Genomic DNA, 20,792 nt, shown 5'->3' with positions numbered 1-20,792 from the left:
CTGTTACTTACACCAGGCGCCTAAATCTTTGAACAGACATGTGAACTAATCGAAATGCCACAATACATTTTTTTAAATAGCTGGTCATCTTTTTTACACAAATAAACGACAACCTATTGTTTCCCCTGCAATTGGATTAGCCCACTTAACTGAAGGGCAGGACTGCTCCCAATGTTGAGCATTCCCAGCCTTCCCTGTGTTTAACCAGTGCCCCATCTCTCACTTTTAAAGCGTCTCTGGTGCTGCTTACAATCGAATGTGACTTGAGTAAGAGAGAGGTGTGTGAATGTGTCAAATATCTACAATGGACTTGGATCTGCCCTGAACACGGAGTCACTTCACCCAGTGATCCAGACCCACCCAACCCTGATCAGGATGAAGGGGTTACAGAACATGAATGAATGAAACGTGTTGAACATAAAAATGGCCTTTCCCTCTAACACAGACGTCACCAAACCTTGATATTCTACAAAGACCAAAGCCTTTATATGCTCGTCTTTTGAAAACGGTGGCCACCTACTACTACTATGGTGCCACCTACTGGCTCTGCTGAGAAGTGTTAGCTGAATGAGCCGGACTGTTCTTTTCCAGAAACACTGTGTAATTCAGGATTTAGTTTTGATTTGGCTTGGCGGCCGTCTGCGCAGCTTTGCCTTGAATTGGCCGCAGTCTGAAAGCAAAGGCAGCTTATCGGTCTCACTGAAACAGCCCCGGGGTTTCTTTACAAGTCGTGCCAAAAATGTAGCACTTTACCTAAGACTAAAGTACACTTACTGACAATCAGTTCACTCTTTACTACACCCTCAGACAAAAGAATGTAACAGACTGAATGAAGCGTTCTCTCACTAAAGAGATCAAACTCAGCCTCTGGCTAAAGATGGCCCCATCCTCAAGGATTCGTATGAAGTTCTTGCTTCCACATTCAGTCATTAAATAGGTTCATTTAAAGAAAACGTAAAGCTTTTCAAAAGGAATAATTTTGAAGAAATGTATCAATAAAGTTTCTAAAGAATAGAAACAAAGAAGGGTCAAAGAGTCCTCAGAACGAATGCATTTAGCAGAATGTAACACTGACAAGATGTAAACCACTTCCAGAAGAAGATATTTATATGGATACAGAAGCATCACTCTGAGGTGTATAATTTTGCTCGGACAAAGCAGATGTTTGATATAAACAAAACCAGCTGATTCATGGTCAAGGCTTTAAGATCTCATTACAAGTTCTCTTCAAGGCCATGTTCACACTTGGCTTTACAGTGTGTCCTGAATGTGGTCCAAATACACATTTAAAAGTTTAACCGTGTTTTTGGATCAAATTGAGTTGAGCTCTAGCTCCTGATCCAAAGGTAGTTGAGCACATGTTGTGATCAGTATGTGTAGGTCGTGATCACATCTACATGTTGTTAGTGAATCAGAGCGTGAGTATAAATGCTTTTCAGTTTGTCAACATCCACGGCCTGGTTTGATGTAGCTCTGCCTTCGTCTACCAATCCAGAAATACTGTGCTGGAAAATAGGATCAGTGTCTTGTTGCAGAAGCTGGATAATGATCAGATGTTAATGCCAAGTGTAAACAGGTCCACGTTAACCAATAATTCAGAGTCCCAAGACGTATGTTTAAATGCAATAATAAACACTGCCCTTGGGGTCACATTTGCAATAAACATGAGCTGAAATTTAAATTGCTGTAAAGAGCTAATATTAATTGAATATTTCATTAGGAGTGAGTATATATCCAAACATGTGCAAAAACTAGCCACGCTGGAAGACAGGGACAATAGGGAACATTTTTTTTTTTCTCCCATGATCTTGGCCATGAAAGTCTGAGCTGGTGGACTTTCTATTCTGGTAGACTATTTTTCTTTTCACATTGTAAATATATATATATATTGCATTTTATACAAGTGCAGCACACAGACAGCACAACTGTAAATAAATGATTGAAGTTGTTTGTACATAAACATCTTGTATATACAGCTTTTTGTGTCATTAAAATATTTGTGTACTGGAGTCTTGAATGGAATTATTTATAGAGTTTCATTAAAAAAAAGTCTTGGATGCTGTGAAACATACTTGGAATAACTATCTATTCCCTATTGGGAAGTAAGAGAACACAGGTAAGCACAGACATGGTAGGTGTGGGAACTAAACATTTGTGCTTTAAAAGTCTGCCTCGACTTACTGAGGCTATGTCTCTTTCAGAGAGGGCAGCGGAACGTTTATCCACAAATCGTCATACGTTTTAGTCTTTTGTTGCTCCTCACGTCCTTGTGAGCAGCTCAGACGTCTGGACGATGACAATTTCCCTCTTCAGATTCTCTTCTCCAGGAGGATCCTCTCTTCCAGCCCTCAGAGCTTTTTACACGTGTGAATATGACTGCGACACTTGGGACACTTGTGAATGACGTCTTTGAAGGACTTTGTGCAGAACGGGAGGAGGCAGCAGCCAGCTATGCAGCTAAAGAGGGATTAACAATGAGACCAGAAGATAAGACAACGCTTCTGCACACAGCAAGCATCCCTAGAAGACAACCTTAATCAATACCATTTAACAACCCAAGTGCCATAAATTGATAATCGTCTCTTAGCTACAGATATTTTTATTGGCTTCCAGAGTTGGACAAGAGTGTATTGTATAGCTCAAAACAGCACTGGCTAATATTAAAGGTAATATGTATTATATATTATTCATTTATTTCACCAAACTACATTTGGACCTTTTTTAAACACACATCATTTATAGGTACCTAGAAATGCAGTTTAATCTTTTGAAAAAATAAAAGTAAATCCCCCTCCCCATTCCCAGTGAAGTAAAGTGCTAAATCCATATCACACACATGGCACACCCCAGACTACTGATGCAGACACAAGTGTTTCTCATAACTTAATGGCCCTTATTGTTCATGAAAAGGCCTTCTAAGGGGCTAAAGTTTCTAGTTTTTGCATACACGAAATATGTAAATGTATCCTTCGATGGTGTCAGTGACCTTCCTGAACCTGTGATCCTGCTTGTGTTGCTATGCACTAACTTGGTACACAACCAGAATAAACATGGCTTCCAAGGGATTTAGATAACACAGTTTACATTTCTTGAAACCAATCAGAAACAAGAGCTGCTTGTCCTGCTTCCTGTTCCATCAAACCACAAACCATGAAGATCAGAACAAAACGTATCAATGAAGACCTATAATGGCCATCACTAATAAAATATTTTTGTTTTTGTTTGTTTGTTTTATTAGAATGTTTTTAGGAAACTGCTGGCAAGTCTTCAGTTGCAATCATTGTCAAATGCATTTTTCATAAACAAAAGTTTCAAAATGTAAACCTTTAAGTGTAAAAAAAATAAAATAAAACAATCTGGACGTGCTTATAAACGTCCTATACACGTATATAAATGCTCAAATCTAACATTACAAATATCTGAAACATATTCATACTATTTGGCCTATAGTTACATTTGAAAAACAAAAGGCAGTAATCAGAAAATAGTTACATTTTCCATATTTTTGAAGAATATATTTGGAATGGGTATCCCATGAATTAAAAATAAATAAATGGATAAATAAAATATTAAAAGAATCATCAATTGCTGTATAATATTTCTTTTATAAATCAGAGCACTGCATGTAGCAGGCACACTCAAACATAACACAGCAAATGGCTTCTTTGATGCACTGATCAATCCATTAATGATTCATCTGAACACAGGCTTCAACAGAATTGTTACCATTAAATCTTTAAAGAAAATTTTGTACAAAGGCCTTAACGTGCCACAAATCTACTTCTATTTAAATAATGATAGAAATGGTGCAGAATATTAATCACTTCATCTTTGGTGCATACATTCTGTTTCATCAAATGAAAAAGAAAAGAAAAGAAAACATAAGTCATAATCGTAACATTATGACTCCCGCTTTGTTTCTACACTCACTGTCTATTCTCTGTGTTCCACTGACCATTCAGGCTCCGGAAATATATTTAAAATGAAAAGTGACTTTTGGGTCCGGAGCCTACCCGGAATCACTGGGCGCAAGACAGGATCACACCCTGGAGGGGGCGCCAGTCCTTCACAGGGCGACACACACTCACACACACATACCCATGGACACTTTTAAGTTGCCAATTCACCTACCAACATGTTTTTGGACCATGGCAGGAAACCCAAAGCACTCGGCAGAAACCCACGCTGACACAGGGAGAACACACAAAACTCCTCACAGATAGTCACCCGGCGTGGGACTAGAATTCACAACCTCCAGGTCCCTGGAGCTGTGCAACTGCGACACTACCTGCTGCACCATCATTTTATATTTAAATTAAAGACAAAATTTTTAATGTTGACATAGACAAATTTATCCTTATATATATTTGGATTTGAAGCCAGCAACACATTGCCAAAAAGTGGGAACAGGGACATATTTACCATTGTGTTGAATCACCTCTTTTTTTTAACAACTCTTTATAAGCATTTGGGAGCCAAAATATTTAATAATAATAATATAATATTCTGTAGATCACAAAATCACCAAGTTCTTTACTATTATAAGCTGATAAACATTAACCTTGAATTATTTCACTGTTTGCTCATGCAGTGAACCCCTCAACCTCTGAGATGCTATTTTTAAATCCAATCGTGTCTCACACCTATTGACAATTAACTTCTTTGATTTTTTTTTTTTATATAACATTACACAATTTTACCAGTTTTTTTGCTCTTCTCCCAACTTTTTTGGAACATGTTGCTGACAGCAAATTCAAAATGGGCAAATAATTTTTAAAAAAAACAATACAATTTGAAATATTGATTTGCTCTATCCTTAATTAAATATAGGGTTAAAATGATTTGCACATCATTGCATTCTGTTTTTATTTACTCAGGGCCTCAACATTTCTGGAAAATGAGTCTGAATATTGTCCATGTGACAACGAAAAGTTATCTTCTAAAATGTTTTGACATTTTTATTAGTCCCACCTTTTTAAACGTGTCAGCATGTTACTACATTATGTACTGTAATAGAATACCTTCCTGATTTAGTAGATTATTAAGGACAATGTACCAAGTACCCAGTCAGTTTTATGTATTATCTACATTAGCCTTGTTGCTCTGGTGCAAATCCTAAACAGTAAAATTTGGAAAAGCCAAAGAGGAAGAAACAAAGTAAATTTTTTTCCTTTGATGATTCTATATCACTGCGTGTTGCCATAATATATTCCTCTTCTTGACTTGGAAAAAAATGTCATTATATTAAGTAACTTCATTTATTGTGTTGGTTCTCACAGCTAAAATGTTCATATACAGGTGTTGGACAATGAAACTGAAACACCAGGTTTTAGACCACAATAATTTATTAATATGGTGTAGGGCCTCCTTTTGCAGCCAATACAGCATCAGTTCGTCTTGGGAATGACATAAACAAGTCCTGCACAGTGGTCAGAGGGATATTAAACCATTCTTCTTGCAGGATAGTGGCCAGGTCACTACGTGATGCTGGTGGAGGAAAACGTTTCCTGACTCGCTCCTCCAAAACACCCCAAAGTGGCTCAATAATATTTAGATCTGGTGACTGTGCAGGCCGTGCGAGATGTTCAACTTCACTTTCATGTTCATCAAACTAATCTTTCACCAGTCTTGCTGTGTGTATTGGTGCATTGTCGTCCTGATACACGGCACCGCCTTCAGGATACAATGTTTGAACCATTGGATGCACATGGTCTTACTGCTGCAATGTGCAATTAATAAAGATTGGCCACCAGGCTGCTCCAATTTAGCCATGAAACCTCCCACACTAAAATGACAGGTGTTTCAGTTTCATTGTCCAACCCCTGTATGTATGTATATATAAAACTTTCGTATATGTCACTTACTTATTTGCTCAGAGTAAATGTGCAGATAATATTTGCCAGGGGATGTAAAGTCATGAACAGATGTATAGATAAAACAGTCTGTGAAATGCCAAACACGCAGTTGATGTAGTGTAGTGTAACCGATGGTAAGACAAGTTGCTTTCTTTGGTACAGTTCCATTCCAGCTTCAGTTCCTGGGCAAGACTCCTATCTCTACATTAAGCTACACGTTTAACATCAGAATTGCCCCTTTCAGTTTTTTTTTGTTTTTTTTTACATAAATGTAAATGTCTTTTTCAAACTGATATATCAGGTATTTCACTCACCCTACGAAAGTGCAGACTAAACACACAAGCCAAGCTGTGTTTCCAGTGACTGTGCTGGTCTCTGTTGTGATGTATTGCTGACAGTAAGGACATTGTGTTGGAGAGGGACGAGGGGGCAGTTTTTCTATGTCCAGAACCACTTGAGGAGCTGAATAACAAACACACAGATGGACAGGCACTGCGTTTAACTTTGTAGCATCAACAGTAATATACATCTGCTGTTTTTTGAAACAGAACAATATGAATCTCTAAATCTCAAATCACCACACCACATAATCCCCTCTCACTTCTACATTTTCTATACTCCCTCTTTATTCACTCAGTCCACTGACTACACAGGAGCATTGTGCTAAATCTATTGCTCTGCATACTTTGTTAGCCCTTTGTTAACCCTTCACACTGTTCTTCAACGGTCAGGAGCCCACATATGTGGTTTATTTGTGATGTGTCGGTCGCGAACGAACCGGTTCAAAGAGCCGGCTCTTGTAAGTGAACGATGAGAGCCGGTTCCCGTCTAAGACCGAGCCATTTTTTTCTAAGGCTTGTCATTCAACCAATCAGAACAACAAGCAAGCTCCAATCCTCCAACCCTCCAAGCTGAGACACTTGGTTTTCCTGAATGCCAATCTGCCTTCCAAAAAATAGTTGAAGAAAATGTTAAATCAGTTAAATGTTTGTTGACAGTTGCGGTTGTTTTAATCACTACCATTGAATGCTGCTGTTTTGCACTTTGCAGAGTATTTGTTTATTTTATTACCCAGAAATTGATGATTATTTAATTTAATAAGCTATTTTGTAATACCTACATTTTGTGTTCCATTGGCTATATTTCAGAGTTTACAAGTGATTTTTTTATTAAGGTGTTTAAATAAAAATCCAGTTATTTATACAATTGAATGTGTGAGTGCAGTGAGTTATTACAAGACAGCCATAAAAACAATTGGCCATTGCAACACTATTTATTATTTTTAATATTGAACAATAATGTTTTGTCCATATAGTAAAATGTATGTAATGTATGTAAAATATAGGTAATATTGTTCTGTACCAGTGGAAATAAGTGGTAAAACAAAGCCATTTAGGAGCTGAAAGAGCCGGCTCTTTACGAAGAGCCGAGCCAAAAGAGCCGGCTCCCCAAAAAGAGCCGAAATTCCCATCACTATGGTTTATTATTTGGTTGCAAAGGTGTGTTCATTGACTGCATGATGTCTGAGACCTACAGCTATTTTCTCTATTATAATTCAGAGTGTGTTTGCACGATTCATTTCTTTACTGTCGGTCATTGTTTATAAAGCTACATAGCACCTACATAAGTCTTTCATGACAACTGATACAAATCTGCATAAACTCACAATTCTCACAATTCCCACAGCTCCTTTAAAGTCTGCTTTGGTTTTGTGAGAACTTATGTAACTGGGAAAAGGCATTGTAGATGATGCTGATACAGGCTTATATCATGTGTCATGAAAGGCCTGTTTAGGAAACCAATTTCTGGAATAGTTTGGACAACTTTATTATTTTTTTGTAAATCTAAATAAACCTTAAATTTGACACCTGAAACATGCTCCAAATATTGGGACAGAGGCATGTTTTACCACTGTTTTGCATCATCTTTTCTTTTAATTTCACTTTTTGTTTTAATCATTTGGTAACCAATTACACTAATATTTCTAATTCTAATATTTCTACTTTTGCCATTTATGTTTTCCCAAAAACAAGTTGAAATATGGACTCATCTGAATACAGCAAACATTCCCACTGTCCTTCTGATCATTTAATTGAGATGAGATTTGAGCTTGGGCCCTGAGAAAACATGGCCTTTCTACATAGTATTAATGTATGCATTCAGCAGTGGTTCTTGTCTTGCCTTACACTGAGATATTTCCAGACGCTCTGAATATTTATACAAAATTATTTATGATAGATGCTGAAATATCCATCCATCCATCCATCCATTATCTGTACCGCTTATCCAATTTAGGGTCGCGGGGGGTCCAGAGCCTACCTGGAATCATTGGGCGCAAGGCGGGAATACACCCTGGAGGGGGTGCCAGTCCTTCACAGGGCAACACAGACACACACACATTCACTCACACACTCATACCTTTCGAGTCGCCAATCCACCTGCAACGTGTGTTTTTGGACTGTGGGAGGAAACCGGAGCACCCGGAGGAAACCCACGCGGACACGGGGAGAACACACCAACTCCTCACAGACAGTCACCCGGAGCGGGAATCGAACCCCCAACCTCCAGGCCCCTGGAGCTGTGTGACTGCGACACTACCTGCTGCGCCACCGTGCCGCCCATGCTGAAATATGGAATCCAAAAAATTCAAGAAAATTATTACTCAGTGGAAAGTAAATAAAGAAAGCCCAAAAATGGGAAGATGTGGCCAGCTTCATATTCAAATATTCTCGCTCCACCGTAATCTAAATGTGCAGCAGGTACTTTTTGGTGCCTGTGCCATTTAAGGTGTTTGGTTTTTTTACAGATTTTTACAGGTGCTTCCACACAATGCCATGGAAAGCTCTCCCTTAAGGTTAAATGAAGAATTAAAAAGCTAAAAGCACTGCTTGTATCCATGGGCTGCAGTCACGTGATATTTTTGGCTACCCCTGTTTACAGAGTAAATAGTCTGATCCTGCTGTCACTGTGCTCAGAGGGTGTAACAGAATATTGGAAGAAAATGTTTTATCATTACTGTCTTGCTAAATTATTTCTCTAACTTGGCTTTAAGTTTAATAAAGTCATTCTCCTTTTCTGAGAATGTGAGATGATCAGTGAGTGATGTTCCCATGCCGCACAAAGCCGAGGCCAAATCTCAAATGTCTCTCTATACCCTCTGTAGGGCACAGTGTAAGTCAAAGTTTCTACACTCACATAGTGTATTGTCTGTCTATAATCATTGTTGTCAGCTCGGTTCATGTTTCCCAATTGAAATAATGTGTAATTACTGTCTAGGTGTAGTATTCAGTCATTAATTCTGTCTGTAACGTCTGTAACAGCTTATTCAGTTCAGGGTCATGGTGGGTCTGGAGTCTGCCTGGAATCACTGGGCACAAGGCAGGCACACACCCTGGAGGGAGCATAGTCCTTCAAACGGCAACACCCAATCACACATTCACACACACACACTCACACACACCTATGGACACTTTTGAGTCGCCTATCCACCTACCAACGTGTGTTTCTGCACCGTGGGAGGAAACCGGATCACCCGGAGGAAACCCACGCAGACACAGGGAGAACACACCAACTCCTCACAGACAGTCACCCGGAGCGGGACTCGAACCCACAACCTCCAGGTCCCTGGAGCTGTGTGACTGCGACACTACCTGCTGCACCACCATGGTGCCCTATTATTTAAATATTTTATATTTAAATTAAAAGACCTGGAGCTGTGTGACAGCAATACTACCTGTTGTGCCCCCTCAAGTGATCATGCTACACCGCTAAGACACTGTTGAAGGTAATTACACAATAAACTGAGGTGAGCTAACCTGGGAAAGGAGGTGGGGTTTCCACAAAAAAGATTTGATTAACTGTGGGCGAGTCACATCCATCTTTGTTGATATCATCTATAAGACACATACAAGACAAGAGCATGCAGCATGATTTAAAATCATTGGTAAAGCTGAGCAGAAGGAACACTAGAGATATTTATACTTATACAAGCATAAAGAAGAAGAAAGCATGCAATACCTGCAATATATGTTTGATTGCCTTCAAGTTCATCTTTCTTTCTTTGTAGTTCTTTCTTTCTGTTTGTAAGGTTCTTGAGTTCCTCCGCAATCTTTTCACTTTCCTCTTCTTCACTGGAGTCCATCACTGCCAACATTAACAGTGTTCAAACTTAATAAACCAACTCAGACTCCACAGCTATTATATCTCCTACAGTCTCAGGATGATTTTTTTAAATGATTATTTCAACTTGGCTTGAAAATTTTATTTTAAGGTGGGCTTATTAACAATTAATGTAACATTTTAAACAAGCAATTAAATGTTATAAATATATATTAAATGAGATTGTAATAAAAAAAAATTATTAAATGTTAAAAACTTGTTCAAGACTAATAGGACTCTTTCAGTAGCAAGTATAATTAAAAAGGCATTATTTGATATATTAATCAAAAAATAAAAACATGTAAATAAATATATATTAATTTATATAAATACATTCTATATTATAGAAAATAACATGGTAGTAATTTGTCTCTGTCAGAACAAAACCATGTATCAAGCATATTTTTAACTCACTGGGTGTTTGTATTGAAGGTTTAACACTGTGTAAACAGCATGATATATTTTCACAAACTATATTTGTATAAATATAAATTAGAAATATTTTTATAATAATAATAATAATTCATATACTATGTAAATTCAACTTGACTGGTACACCAATGTGTTTGCAAGATTAATTGTAAATTATTACATGTTAATATCAATTAGTCAGTAATGTAGGAGAAAACTTTATAAAAAAAAAAAACATTGTCTAACTACATTTATAGTGCATTCCTAAACTGGTTTTTAATCATACACTCAAATGAACTGAAGAATCAGCTGCTTATGGTTTGGCCTAAACATAACGTGTCACCAGTTTATGTCACACTCACCTTCTTCAGTGAAGCCAGCATTTTGCCTGAACTCCTTCAGCATCTCTAATAAATTCATTCTGTGATTGAGCTGCTGTCTGCGTAAAGACAGCTCTTGTAGTTCTGAGCAGATTTTTTCAAGTTGCTTGTCTGTTGATGTTGTGGCCATGATGATCGCTGGGGAAAATAAGAACAGTTCCCTCTATCCAGCCGTCCTACCCTTCTCACTCTTCCAATCCTTGTAGCGTATTTTGCTTACATATGGTCTTGTGGATTAAGTGCCAAGAAGTCAGTGATCAAGACACTGAAACAGTCTTAGACAGAGGCAGATTCATGCCTGACAAAAGCTTATGGCACTTTAATGTTTAGAGTTAAAGAAACAAATAATATACAAAGCATGAACTAAATATGTTTTAATGCAAAGAAGCTGTTAAATTCACAAAACCTGAATACTCAGCCTGTGAACCTCCAAATGAGCCATACAAGAGTTCAGTCCAAATAAAACAATACGTAAACAGTCATAACAAAAATGTCCGCTTAAAATAGTATGATCAGAGCATGAAGCACTATTATAGTCCAAAGTCCCTGATGCTGCCTGTAGTCCACGAAACAGGAGTGTTTTATGTTCAGCAAGGAAATGAAACATTTCAAAGCATCAGGAACCCATATTTAAATCCTGTGGTTGAACAGCAGTCTGCATTTCCCTAGATCCATCCTCCTGGAATCCAGATAGTCATCACAAGTAGATTAAGGGATCTATATATTAAAAAAGCCCAAAAATAAATACAAACATAGCAGAACAACCAAATTAAAACTCAGACATGTTAACACTGCTTCCTTAATATAAGGATTGAGTAATGCAATTTGACCCATAAACAAATAATGTCATACTCCTTTCTGGCTGAGAAACACTAGAATTCAATATACTGATTGACACAAGATTAAATTTCACATTTCTTTCTGTTTGGCACACAGTTTTTTTTTTCTTTCATTTGCATCTTCATGCAAATGTTATGAGTACCCACATAAGAAAACAAAAGCTCTCTATCCCTCTTAGAAAAAAACATTTTGAATGCTGCAAATACATAAATCGTTATATAATTGACACTTGAGCTAATTAAACATCTGAAACTGATCACACACACACACACACACACACACACACACCCACACACCTGCCTTCTCATTTCTTCCCCAGTTTCTTCATAAAGGTCACATCATCTCTGTTCCTGATTCCATAGCTGTAAGAAAATATACAGTGCACAAATAAATAACCTGATATTCTGGAATAATTAATCTAGAGATATAAAGATCTGCATACATTCCACTTTTATAGGAGTTTTAAAGTTTAAAGGAACTCTGATTGAGGTTCTGCTTCTGGATTTCATGATAAACCATAATAAGGTCAGGTGCTGATGTTGGATTGCTAGTTATGGTTCAGAACTCCACTCTCACTCCAAAGGCATTGGATGTTATTACTCCAATACTCCACATCTCAACTGATGTGAACAAATACCCTTCTGTCAGACTCTTGGTCTTGGCATGGTGTAATAAGGTGTGTGTGTGGTTTCTCAAGAGCATTCCGTTTCATTTAATGTTTTTCTAAGAACATGATACAAGCTATATGAATATAATTTAAATGGATATTTCTCACAGTGGGAGCACCATAAGGTAGCTGAATATCAGATGGTTTAATTTTTACATGCTTGGATTCTGAAATAAATAGGTTAAAATTTGAACAATTCTTCAGTAAAAGTTCACATCCTTTTCCTAATTTAAAAAAGGAAAGTATCCAAAGTTACACAGATGAAACCCTAGGGTAGGGGTAATTAATTAAATATCATGACAGTCCAGTTAGAGAAAATCTTCTAAAGCCAAGGTCCAGAATATAATGCACAACCTGCATTATGATTGGTGACATATCCTGCATATTAAAGTAGCCTTGTAGTTATAGCAACATTTTATGTAGATAACAACAACCTTTCAACTCAAATTACCCTTTAAATTTCATTATAATAAGAATTTAAATATATTATAAATAACATATAAAAACTCTAAATAAAATGTCCCTTTCTCATTTCAAGCCAATTTTACAAATAAAACAATTATCACTATATATATATATATATATATATATAGAGGTTGTGGATTCAAGTCCCACTCCGGTTGACTGTCTGTGAGGAGTTGGTGTGTTCTCCCTGTGTCTGCGTGGGTTTCCTCCGGGTGCTCCGGTTTTCTCCCACGGTCCAAAAACACACGTTGGTAGGTAGATTGGCGACTCAAAAGTGTCCGTAGGTGTGAGTGAATGTGTGTGTGTCTGTGTTGCCCTGTGAAGGACTGGCGCCCCCTCCAGGGTGTATTCCCACCTTGCGCCCAATGATTCCAGGTAGGCTCTGGACCCACCGCGATCCTGAATTGGATAAGCGGTTACAGATAATGAATGAATGAATGAATGAATGAACAATGATTTTTTTTTAAATGTGTATGTATATAATGTCTCTAATGACTTGTAGTTGCAGTTGACTTACTGCTTTACATAACCAGCAATCTGATTGGTTCTTATTGCTGGAGGGTGGGGCTTTATCCATTAACAACAAGCTGATTAGCTCTTTATACCAAAGGACGGGAATCCATGTTCAGCATTATGAGAATTTCAACCCATAATCATTCCCTTATTTTTTAAGTTTCTGGTTTTAACTCAGACAACAGTGTCATCCTGAAAGTGTCCCAAAAGAGCTATTATGGCACCAGAACAGTGGTGTCTGGAGCGCTGCCCTGTGTGTGTCACTTATTGGAGTCACAGTTCTCATCATAATGCACAGCCCTGATTGGCTGATTAGCCTCACGTGTGATATGCAGAAACACATACAGTTAGTCTGCTAATTTATAATTTAAAAGTTAAACAGCTCTTAATAGTTTATCAGTTACAGGTCTAGGTCTGGATAGGACAGTGTCTGGGTCTGGACTCCTCATTCATGACCCTGGCCCTAGAGGACAAATATTTTGCAAGGAAAGTAGTTTTGGGAAGGTAAAGGGACAACAAACGCCAGGCAGTTAGACCTGACCAAATCTTATACACCCAAGGACGGCATACAAATAAAGGTATTACAACAGAGCACTTCATGAAACAGTGCTTTTACAAAATCATAAAAACCTATAAGTGCACAATATTCTTGTCATCTGGTGTGAATTTCCTATTTACAAATGTCCATGTGTTTCCATTTGGTCTTTAACAAACACCAGCTGCTCTCGTGACGTGCTTATAATTTGTACTTACTCTTTCAATTTCCTTTTGTCATCCTCAAGTCTTTCACCATTAAAAGCCAAGCAAAATGTTCGCCACACGTATGTCCTTTAAGAAAAAAATAGATGTTGCAAACGAGAACATATATTCTAATAATACATCTTACATTTCTTTAAAGCAAATAACAGAATTCCTTTTACCAGCTAATGTGTTTCACACCGCCTTCACGCTGCTGCTTCAGCTCCATGTAGCGCTGAATGGCCTTCTTCAGATCCAGCACAGTGGCAGACTGCACCACCACAATGGCTGAGGCAAAGATAAACCCAATCCATTTTTATACTGCATACATTACATTTACCAATTGATTCTTTAACATAACACTTTTAAATGTTTAACTATAACAAGCATTCAAGCTCTGTCTTGTATCTTGTTTATCTATCAGCACAGTGCTATGGGAAGTATAGCTCCCATATATTTTTTACTGCCATAATAGGCATTACCCAAATAATACTTCTACATATACTAATAACAATGTGTTTCCAAAATGACAGTGAAAGTTACATTTATAAAAATGTTGAATTTTTCAACTGGTGAAAATGAAATGATGGGTCCATTACAGAACTGTCTGTGTAAAGACGAGCTGGTTCAGATCATGTAAAAAAAATGAAAACAACAATAATGGTGACGTAAGTGAAAATGGCTGCATTCAATATAGCATATTACAAATTATTGCATAATATTTGTGCCCAAACCAGTATGTAGCATATACAATGTTACAAATATTCATTTCTGCAATATGCCCAAGACACCTACATAACATACAATTCATGTCAAATATTTCATTATGCAGCAAGAGCTATTTTTCTATTTTCATTTACTGCTTCTACAATGCAATGGTTATTCCCTGCTTTCCTTCGAAAAAGGGTTTAATGAATTTGTTGGTAAATTTGAATTACGTGTGGTGTTATTTCTTAAATTGCTATAAAGATTTTATATATTTGGAAATGGTACCTAGATAGGCTTTATAAATGTCCTTTATAAATGAATGAATGAATGAATGAATGTACCTCAGTACTTCATCTTATTAATTTCACTTTTACAATTATTACTTGACAACTCGTTTTTCAGATTTTCAGCTGCAAACAATTATGAATACGCCAATATCATCTGCATTCAAATTGAACGATTGTAATTTTAACAGACATAAATCTCTACTAGCTGGGTCTAATTCCTTTAAAAGAATGAACTCACGCATCACTTCTCCATCAGCTTTACACACACGGACAGTCATGGCCTGACCATACTCCAGTGCCACCTGAGAGTTTACCTCTTCCAAAGTGACCTTCAAGAAAGGATGAGAATAACAATATAAAGCAAAATAAACTGAATACAAACCCTCTTTACTCTTTATAAAATCAAGACTTTAACCTAGTCAATATGTCCACGTGGTGTTTTATATTAGAAGACATCATGAGTAAAATAAGCAGTCAATGCCTAGGCAGAGTTCTTCTGTCTCAAACATGCAAGTTCAGACAGGTAATCTATCAATCAGAGTTTCTTATGTCATTAAGTTAAAGGAACCAATTCCATCAACCTGCAAGGCATGGCTTTCAAGCTTCAAGGTTGCAGGCAAGGTGTAAGTGGAGATGGCAGGACTATTTGATTATGTATAGATACAAGCACATTGAATCAAGGGAAAGGTTAAAATTATATCTAAAACTCTTTTAAGGCTTTATTTTTTTCTTGTAAATTCCTTCTAAACCTGTAATTTTGTTAAACATAGTTTACTTGTTGACTGGAACGTGGGGACTACAATTTAGGGTCAAAATCTCTAGATAAATGCTATGCTTAAAAAAATTGACCTAAATCCCAAACCTGGATTGGCAGGTCACACAGCAGTGGGTCCTGTACAATCATAGCCAGTCCTTCTTCAAAGATATCCAAAAATTCAGAATGCGGCAATGCCTCCTCATCTTCCTCCTCTGGTTCCTCCTGCTTGATATTTTCTTCAATGCTTCCTTCTTTTACTACATCAACATTTTTTGTTTGCGTCTCAACCTTTAGTTCTTCATCCATTTTGCGCAATAACTTAGCAGACGAAGTTATTAATCTTCTGGGCCTGCCATCTTAGGAAGTACAAAATATTTATTTTCAAATAACTTACTAGAAATGTAGGGAGAGATGTTTAATGTGCTATGATTCAGTATTTTCAGTAAGGCCAAACCGATATGTAGATTGATTCAATGTCTACATTTAGCAACACAAAGACCAGGCAAAAAAATATTACCTTGATCTACATTCACTGTCTATTTAATCAACACCATTTACAACAGAGGAGCGTTTTGTACTTAAAAATTAGCATACGTATATTGCTCTGCAATTTGTTAGCCTCCTTTCAACCTTTTCTTCAAGGACGTCCATTCGGGAGGTGGATCATTCTCACCACTGCACTGACAGTGTGTTGCTCTGGTATCAGTGGATCAGGTACAGCAGAACTGCTGAAGTTATTGTACACTGTACCCACTCCCTATCCACTAAGACACACCAAACTTGTAGATATAACTTTTGGAGGTATATTTAGTAATTCACCTGTTGCAGCCTTGTTTATGTTAGTCAAAAGTAGGATTAGACAACAATTCAATATCAATATATATCCCAATATAAAAATGTTTCAAAACAATGATATGATTTTTAAACACCTTTGTCAATATTTCAATATACATCCTTTACAACATCTGTCACTGACTGACGTTAACAACAGGGCACTGTTCCACAAACACAGTTTAAAATGTATTGATGTATGTTTCTTGTTTGTTCTTGGAAATTTTACAGTGGATTTTGTTACTGTTCGTATCAACACTGGAATTATATCATATCAATGTTATATAAATTTTTTGACTCATTGCCCAGCCCTAGTCAAAACTGTCTGTTAGTTCATAGTCCAGCAGGAACACAGGTGTTTAATACCTCCAGGAGCACTGCTGTGTCTGATCCACTCTTACCAGCACAACATCACCACCCAGTCAGTGTTACTGCAGTGCTGAGAATGATCCACCACCCAAATCATACCTGATATGTGGTCGTTTTGGAGGGTCCTGATCACTGAAAATTGTGAATGGGGGGTTGGGCACGCAGAGAAACAGGTGAACTACAGCTTTAATTGTGTAACAACAAAGTGCACATATTATTAATAAAGCTGATCAATAAACAGTGAGTGTAGAAACAATGGGGTAATTTTCCGTGTTTTAGCTGATAGGTGTAAAGTGAATTTAATCTATTATTTAAATCCGACAATGAAGTTTTTTTCCAAAGGATGATAATAGTAAAACGGCAGAATTTACTTTTTGCCTTAGAACATAATTCACACCCCTCGGCCATTAACGGGTTTAAAGAGTACATTTTATGTTCTGATCGATTAAGAGCTAAGAAACGATTCAAGTGTGAAATTAAATTAATTGAGATTAATAACGGAATATTGTTCCTAAGGAAGTTTCCAGGTTAGACTTTGTCTCACATAGTAAGCTCATATAATGACGCAGTGTTTACAAACTAATGAATAATATCAGATATAACACAAAATATATAAACAGGTCTAAAACGCCAATGAAGATGAAAAGTAAACGCAACAAACCTGTAAAAAAAAACTACAGCACTCGGCAAGGTCCCTCCTTTACCGTTCCGGGCGGGAGCAAAACATACAGCACACAGGGTCCGCAAACCTGGAAAATGTAAAAAGAAAATAAACATGAAAGATTAAAATATACTTCCATACCATATTATATAAGTATCACGATGTAAACTTCATTACAAATTGTTAATTAAAATAAATGTATGTTTGATAATCGTGAATGTTCCATTTTTATAGTTGGTTTCCTGTCGAGCCTGTTATTCGGGCACAGTTTTGTAGTCCATGATGGCGACGAAAGCTCCTAGCTCCAGATGACTAGCAGCCGGATGGAAAGAGAAACCCACCTGATGGTCCTGTGTGTGTGGCAGTAGTGTAATATTGTCCTCTGAGGAGTAGACAACATGCTGCTGTTCTGTCCGACCTGCGGGAACGTGCTGATAGTGGAGGAGGGTCAGAAATGTTACAGATTCGCCTGTAACACGTGCCCTTACGTTCACAACATTACCAGGAAGGTGAGGAAGCTGTTGGACATGTAATTGAACTCAGCTTATATTGGTGGCTGTGTACTCAAATGTCTTTGGGTTTTTCAGGTTAATAACAGAAAATATCCGAAGCTGAAGGAGGTGGACGATGTTCTCGGAGGCGCCGCTGCCTGGGAGAATGTGGACTCCACAGCAGGTATAAATAATGTTACAGTACTGTAAAAATAAAACAGTTTCAGTACAGTACTGTTCTCAAAACTGAACAAACCAAGTCAGTGAAGGAGAGGGGTATTTATTTTAGTTTTTATTTCCGTTTCTCGATTTATTGAAACGTTACCATAATTATATACTCGCAATTTATTAATTCTTTAGTTAAGTATGTTATTGCCACACACACAACACCCACCTCTACTTAATTAGGTGCTTTTATAAATTAAGTTGTGGCATGAAATAAGTTTTTAAACTTATCAATATTCATAAGAATTACATATTTAGAAGATATTTCCAAGAAACAAAATAGGTCCAGGTCCATGAAAATGAAATTAATCCATGCATCTGTCCACACCCTCTCCTCCAACATTAGCTTGCAGCTCAACACCCCACCCAACAAGTTGACAGGATTGGTTTCTTGCATTTATGGCATTAGAAACCTTGTCTGTATAAATCTGCTTCTTTTGGAAATGCAGAGTAATGACATTTTGTTTATGCTTCGTCCTGGCTTTAAACACAGTGTTAGTGAGGTCAAAAATGTTATTTTCATTGAAAATGATCTTTTAATTAAGCCAAGGTAATGATTTATTAAAACAAGGACAAATTCATGAACCGAAGGCCCAGACTTGAACATTTTTTTTCAACAAAAGAATGATTTATTAAACTGTGAAAAAGTTTTAAGCCTCTTAAATATTTTAATGGAGTTTTATAAAAAGAAAATATAATTTGCTGTTGTCTTTATATTTTAAGGTGAACTACATTTGATAGCATTAGGGGAATTATTGTATTATATTATACAGTATACAAATTGTACTCTGCATATTTATATTTATTCGTTTATTTTGTTTTGTTAAATAATTTTTATTTAACGTCTCTCTTTACGTATTGATTCACATCTGTGGTTAGTTCAATGATGCAGCAGTGCTTTCTGGCCAGAGAATCAGGGAGGCAGAACCATGATATATTTTAACAGTTACATGGCATCATGTCATAGATTTTTTATGTATTGTCTATCATTTTATATTAATTATAAAATGTACTTTATAATTGCAAGACTGTAGAATTGAGACTAAAATAACATCAAATGCAGATAGGGACTTTACATCTGCTGGTGTACATTAAACCATTTCAAAATAGTGGGTTCATAATCTCTTTAAATGTATTATAAAATATGGACAAGGTACTAACCATGGTAGAGCACAGAAGCAAGAGGATTACTGCAGTGATTTGAGCTTAAAAGAACATGAACAATGTGCTCCTCCAGGTGGAGTGAATTATCTGTTGTTTTGCAGTATACTTTATGTCCACGGTGTGTAGATATCTGTGCTAATGAGTGAATAAAGTGTACATTAAGTTGCTCCCATTACTGACAGAGGTGTCAGCAAAACTCAAATAGCTTGTTGGAGTAGATGCAGATGGGCCTAATGTCACCGCGCCCCACTCCAAGCATAAGCTTGCAGGCTATAAAGGCCCCCAGGATAGGGCCATAAAACTGTAATGGAGCATGATCCACTAGCTTTGGGATCCAACATCAGTGTCTGTTTTCACTCATGTTCTTATGAATTAATGTTATCACATCCTAACAGTAAAGTGCCAAACTCTAGGGGACAGCTGGCCAATAAAGGCAACGGGAGGACATTCTCCCAGTTAAAAACCCTGGGCAAGTGGCTGAACACAATGATTGGTCGTGTAGTTTATTCCCAAACCCCTATCGTTTAATTTCATTTCAGTTCCATAACTTTTCTTATTGCCTGTTTTCAGAACCTTGTCCAAAGTGTGAGCACCCGAGGGCTTATTTCATGCAGATCCAGACCAGGTCAGCTGATGAACCAATGACCACTTTTTACAAGTGCTGCAGTCAAGCATGTGGCCATCGCTGGAGAGACTGAGCAGACGATATTTCTACATAGATTGGTTATTTATAGATATTGCATTTTGAAACACCATAACAGACTTACAGACCCTACTCTTCTGTGGTGGAACTTCTGTGGGAATTGTGCCTAATAGTGTCAAGTGAATACTGGGAGAATGTGTCATTTGAAAACGTAAGTAGCACCAAGAAGCAACAAGTTCTTTCAACGTAATCTACAGTCTTATTTTGAACTGAATATAGAAACACAGCCAAGCTTATACATGATTATTTTGGTTTATGTAGTTGTTGTTAGAATAAGGTTGTGTGTCTCCAAAATGGGGACTTTAAAAGAAGACAGGACAATTTTTTTTTTGCAAATCAGAAGTAATTTTGGAGAGTTTCTCTGGGCCTGTTTATTAAATGGCAAAATTGTGTGAAACCTTTATGTAAAAGATGGTGATGAAACAGGTTTGATATAAAAATGATGAAACAGGTTTGATATAAAAAAGTTGTTTTTCAGCCTTCTTGGTTGTGTAGTGAAATTGCTTCCACTGGGTTTTAAGTTGAACAAATAAAGTGACAACTCAGGAAATAAGTTTGGGGTTTTTTAT

At 37.1% G+C, this 20,792-nt stretch overlaps 2 protein-coding genes across 5 annotated transcripts; one reads left to right on the top strand and one right to left on the bottom strand.

Moving 5' to 3' along the window:
* Nucleotides 1-1,778: 1,778 nt before the first annotated feature.
* snrnp25 (small nuclear ribonucleoprotein 25) lies at nt 1,779-18,121 on the bottom strand. Of its 4 annotated transcripts, none has more exons than XM_066673611.1 (12): nt 17,982-18,121; nt 17,641-17,728; nt 15,885-16,135; nt 15,261-15,351; nt 14,210-14,315; nt 14,043-14,117; nt 11,941-12,006; nt 10,787-11,521; nt 9,873-9,998; nt 9,671-9,748; nt 6,170-6,317; nt 1,779-2,457 (listed from the first exon to the last, which is right to left on the bottom strand). In XM_066673611.1, the coding sequence occupies exons 3-7, from the start codon at nt 16,083-16,085 to the stop codon at nt 11,949-11,951; spliced, it is 531 nt and encodes a 176-aa protein (XP_066529708.1). In that variant the 5' UTR covers nt 16,086-16,135; nt 17,641-17,728; nt 17,982-18,121; the 3' UTR covers nt 1,779-2,457; nt 6,170-6,317; nt 9,671-9,748; nt 9,873-9,998; nt 10,787-11,521; nt 11,941-11,948. The 4 variants fall into 4 exon arrangements, with proteins under 4 accessions (XP_066529708.1, XP_066529710.1, XP_066529709.1 ...); XM_066673613.1 differs by having other exon boundaries at nt 10,787-11,483; XM_066673612.1 differs by having other exon boundaries at nt 11,945-12,006.
* polr3k (polymerase (RNA) III (DNA directed) polypeptide K) lies at nt 18,012-20,786 on the top strand. The gene is made up of 3 exons (XM_066673615.1): nt 18,012-18,149; nt 18,228-18,315; nt 20,091-20,786. Exons 1-3 carry the CDS (start codon nt 18,039-18,041, stop codon nt 20,216-20,218), a joined length of 327 nt encoding a protein of 108 aa, XP_066529712.1. The 5' UTR covers nt 18,012-18,038; the 3' UTR covers nt 20,219-20,786.
* The last annotated feature ends 6 nt before the right edge of the window (nt 20,787-20,792 follow it).

Source organism: Hoplias malabaricus, chromosome 6 (assembly GCF_029633855.1).
Source record: "Hoplias malabaricus isolate fHopMal1 chromosome 6, fHopMal1.hap1, whole genome shotgun sequence".
Classification (NCBI taxonomy): domain Eukaryota; kingdom Metazoa; phylum Chordata; class Actinopteri; order Characiformes; family Erythrinidae; genus Hoplias; species Hoplias malabaricus.
The sequence above is the reverse complement of the archived record's forward strand: the minus strand, read 5'-3'. Positions and strand labels throughout refer to the sequence as shown.

Bases quoted from the DNA above. Each gene is read 5' to 3' on its own strand.
- snrnp25 (XM_066673610.1), bottom strand. From the start codon at position 10,934: ATGGCCACAACATCAACAGACAAGCAACTTGAAAAAATCTGCTCAGAA. The intron at 6,318-9,670 runs GTTAGCTCACCT...TTTGTTATTCAG, and splicing joins AACCCCACCTCCTTTCCCAG to CTCCTCAAGTGGTTCTGGAC. The intron at 2,458-6,169 runs GTGAGTGAAATA...ATCCCTCTTTAG, and splicing joins TTAGTCTGCACTTTCGTAGG to CTGCATAGCTGGCTGCTGCC.
- polr3k (XM_066673615.1), top strand. From the start codon at position 18,039: ATGCTGCTGTTCTGTCCGACCTGCGGGAACGTGCTGATAGTGGAGGAG. The intron at 18,150-18,227 runs GTGAGGAAGCTG...TGGGTTTTTCAG, and splicing joins TTCACAACATTACCAGGAAG to GTTAATAACAGAAAATATCC. The intron at 18,316-20,090 runs GTATAAATAATG...GCCTGTTTTCAG, and splicing joins GAATGTGGACTCCACAGCAG to AACCTTGTCCAAAGTGTGAG.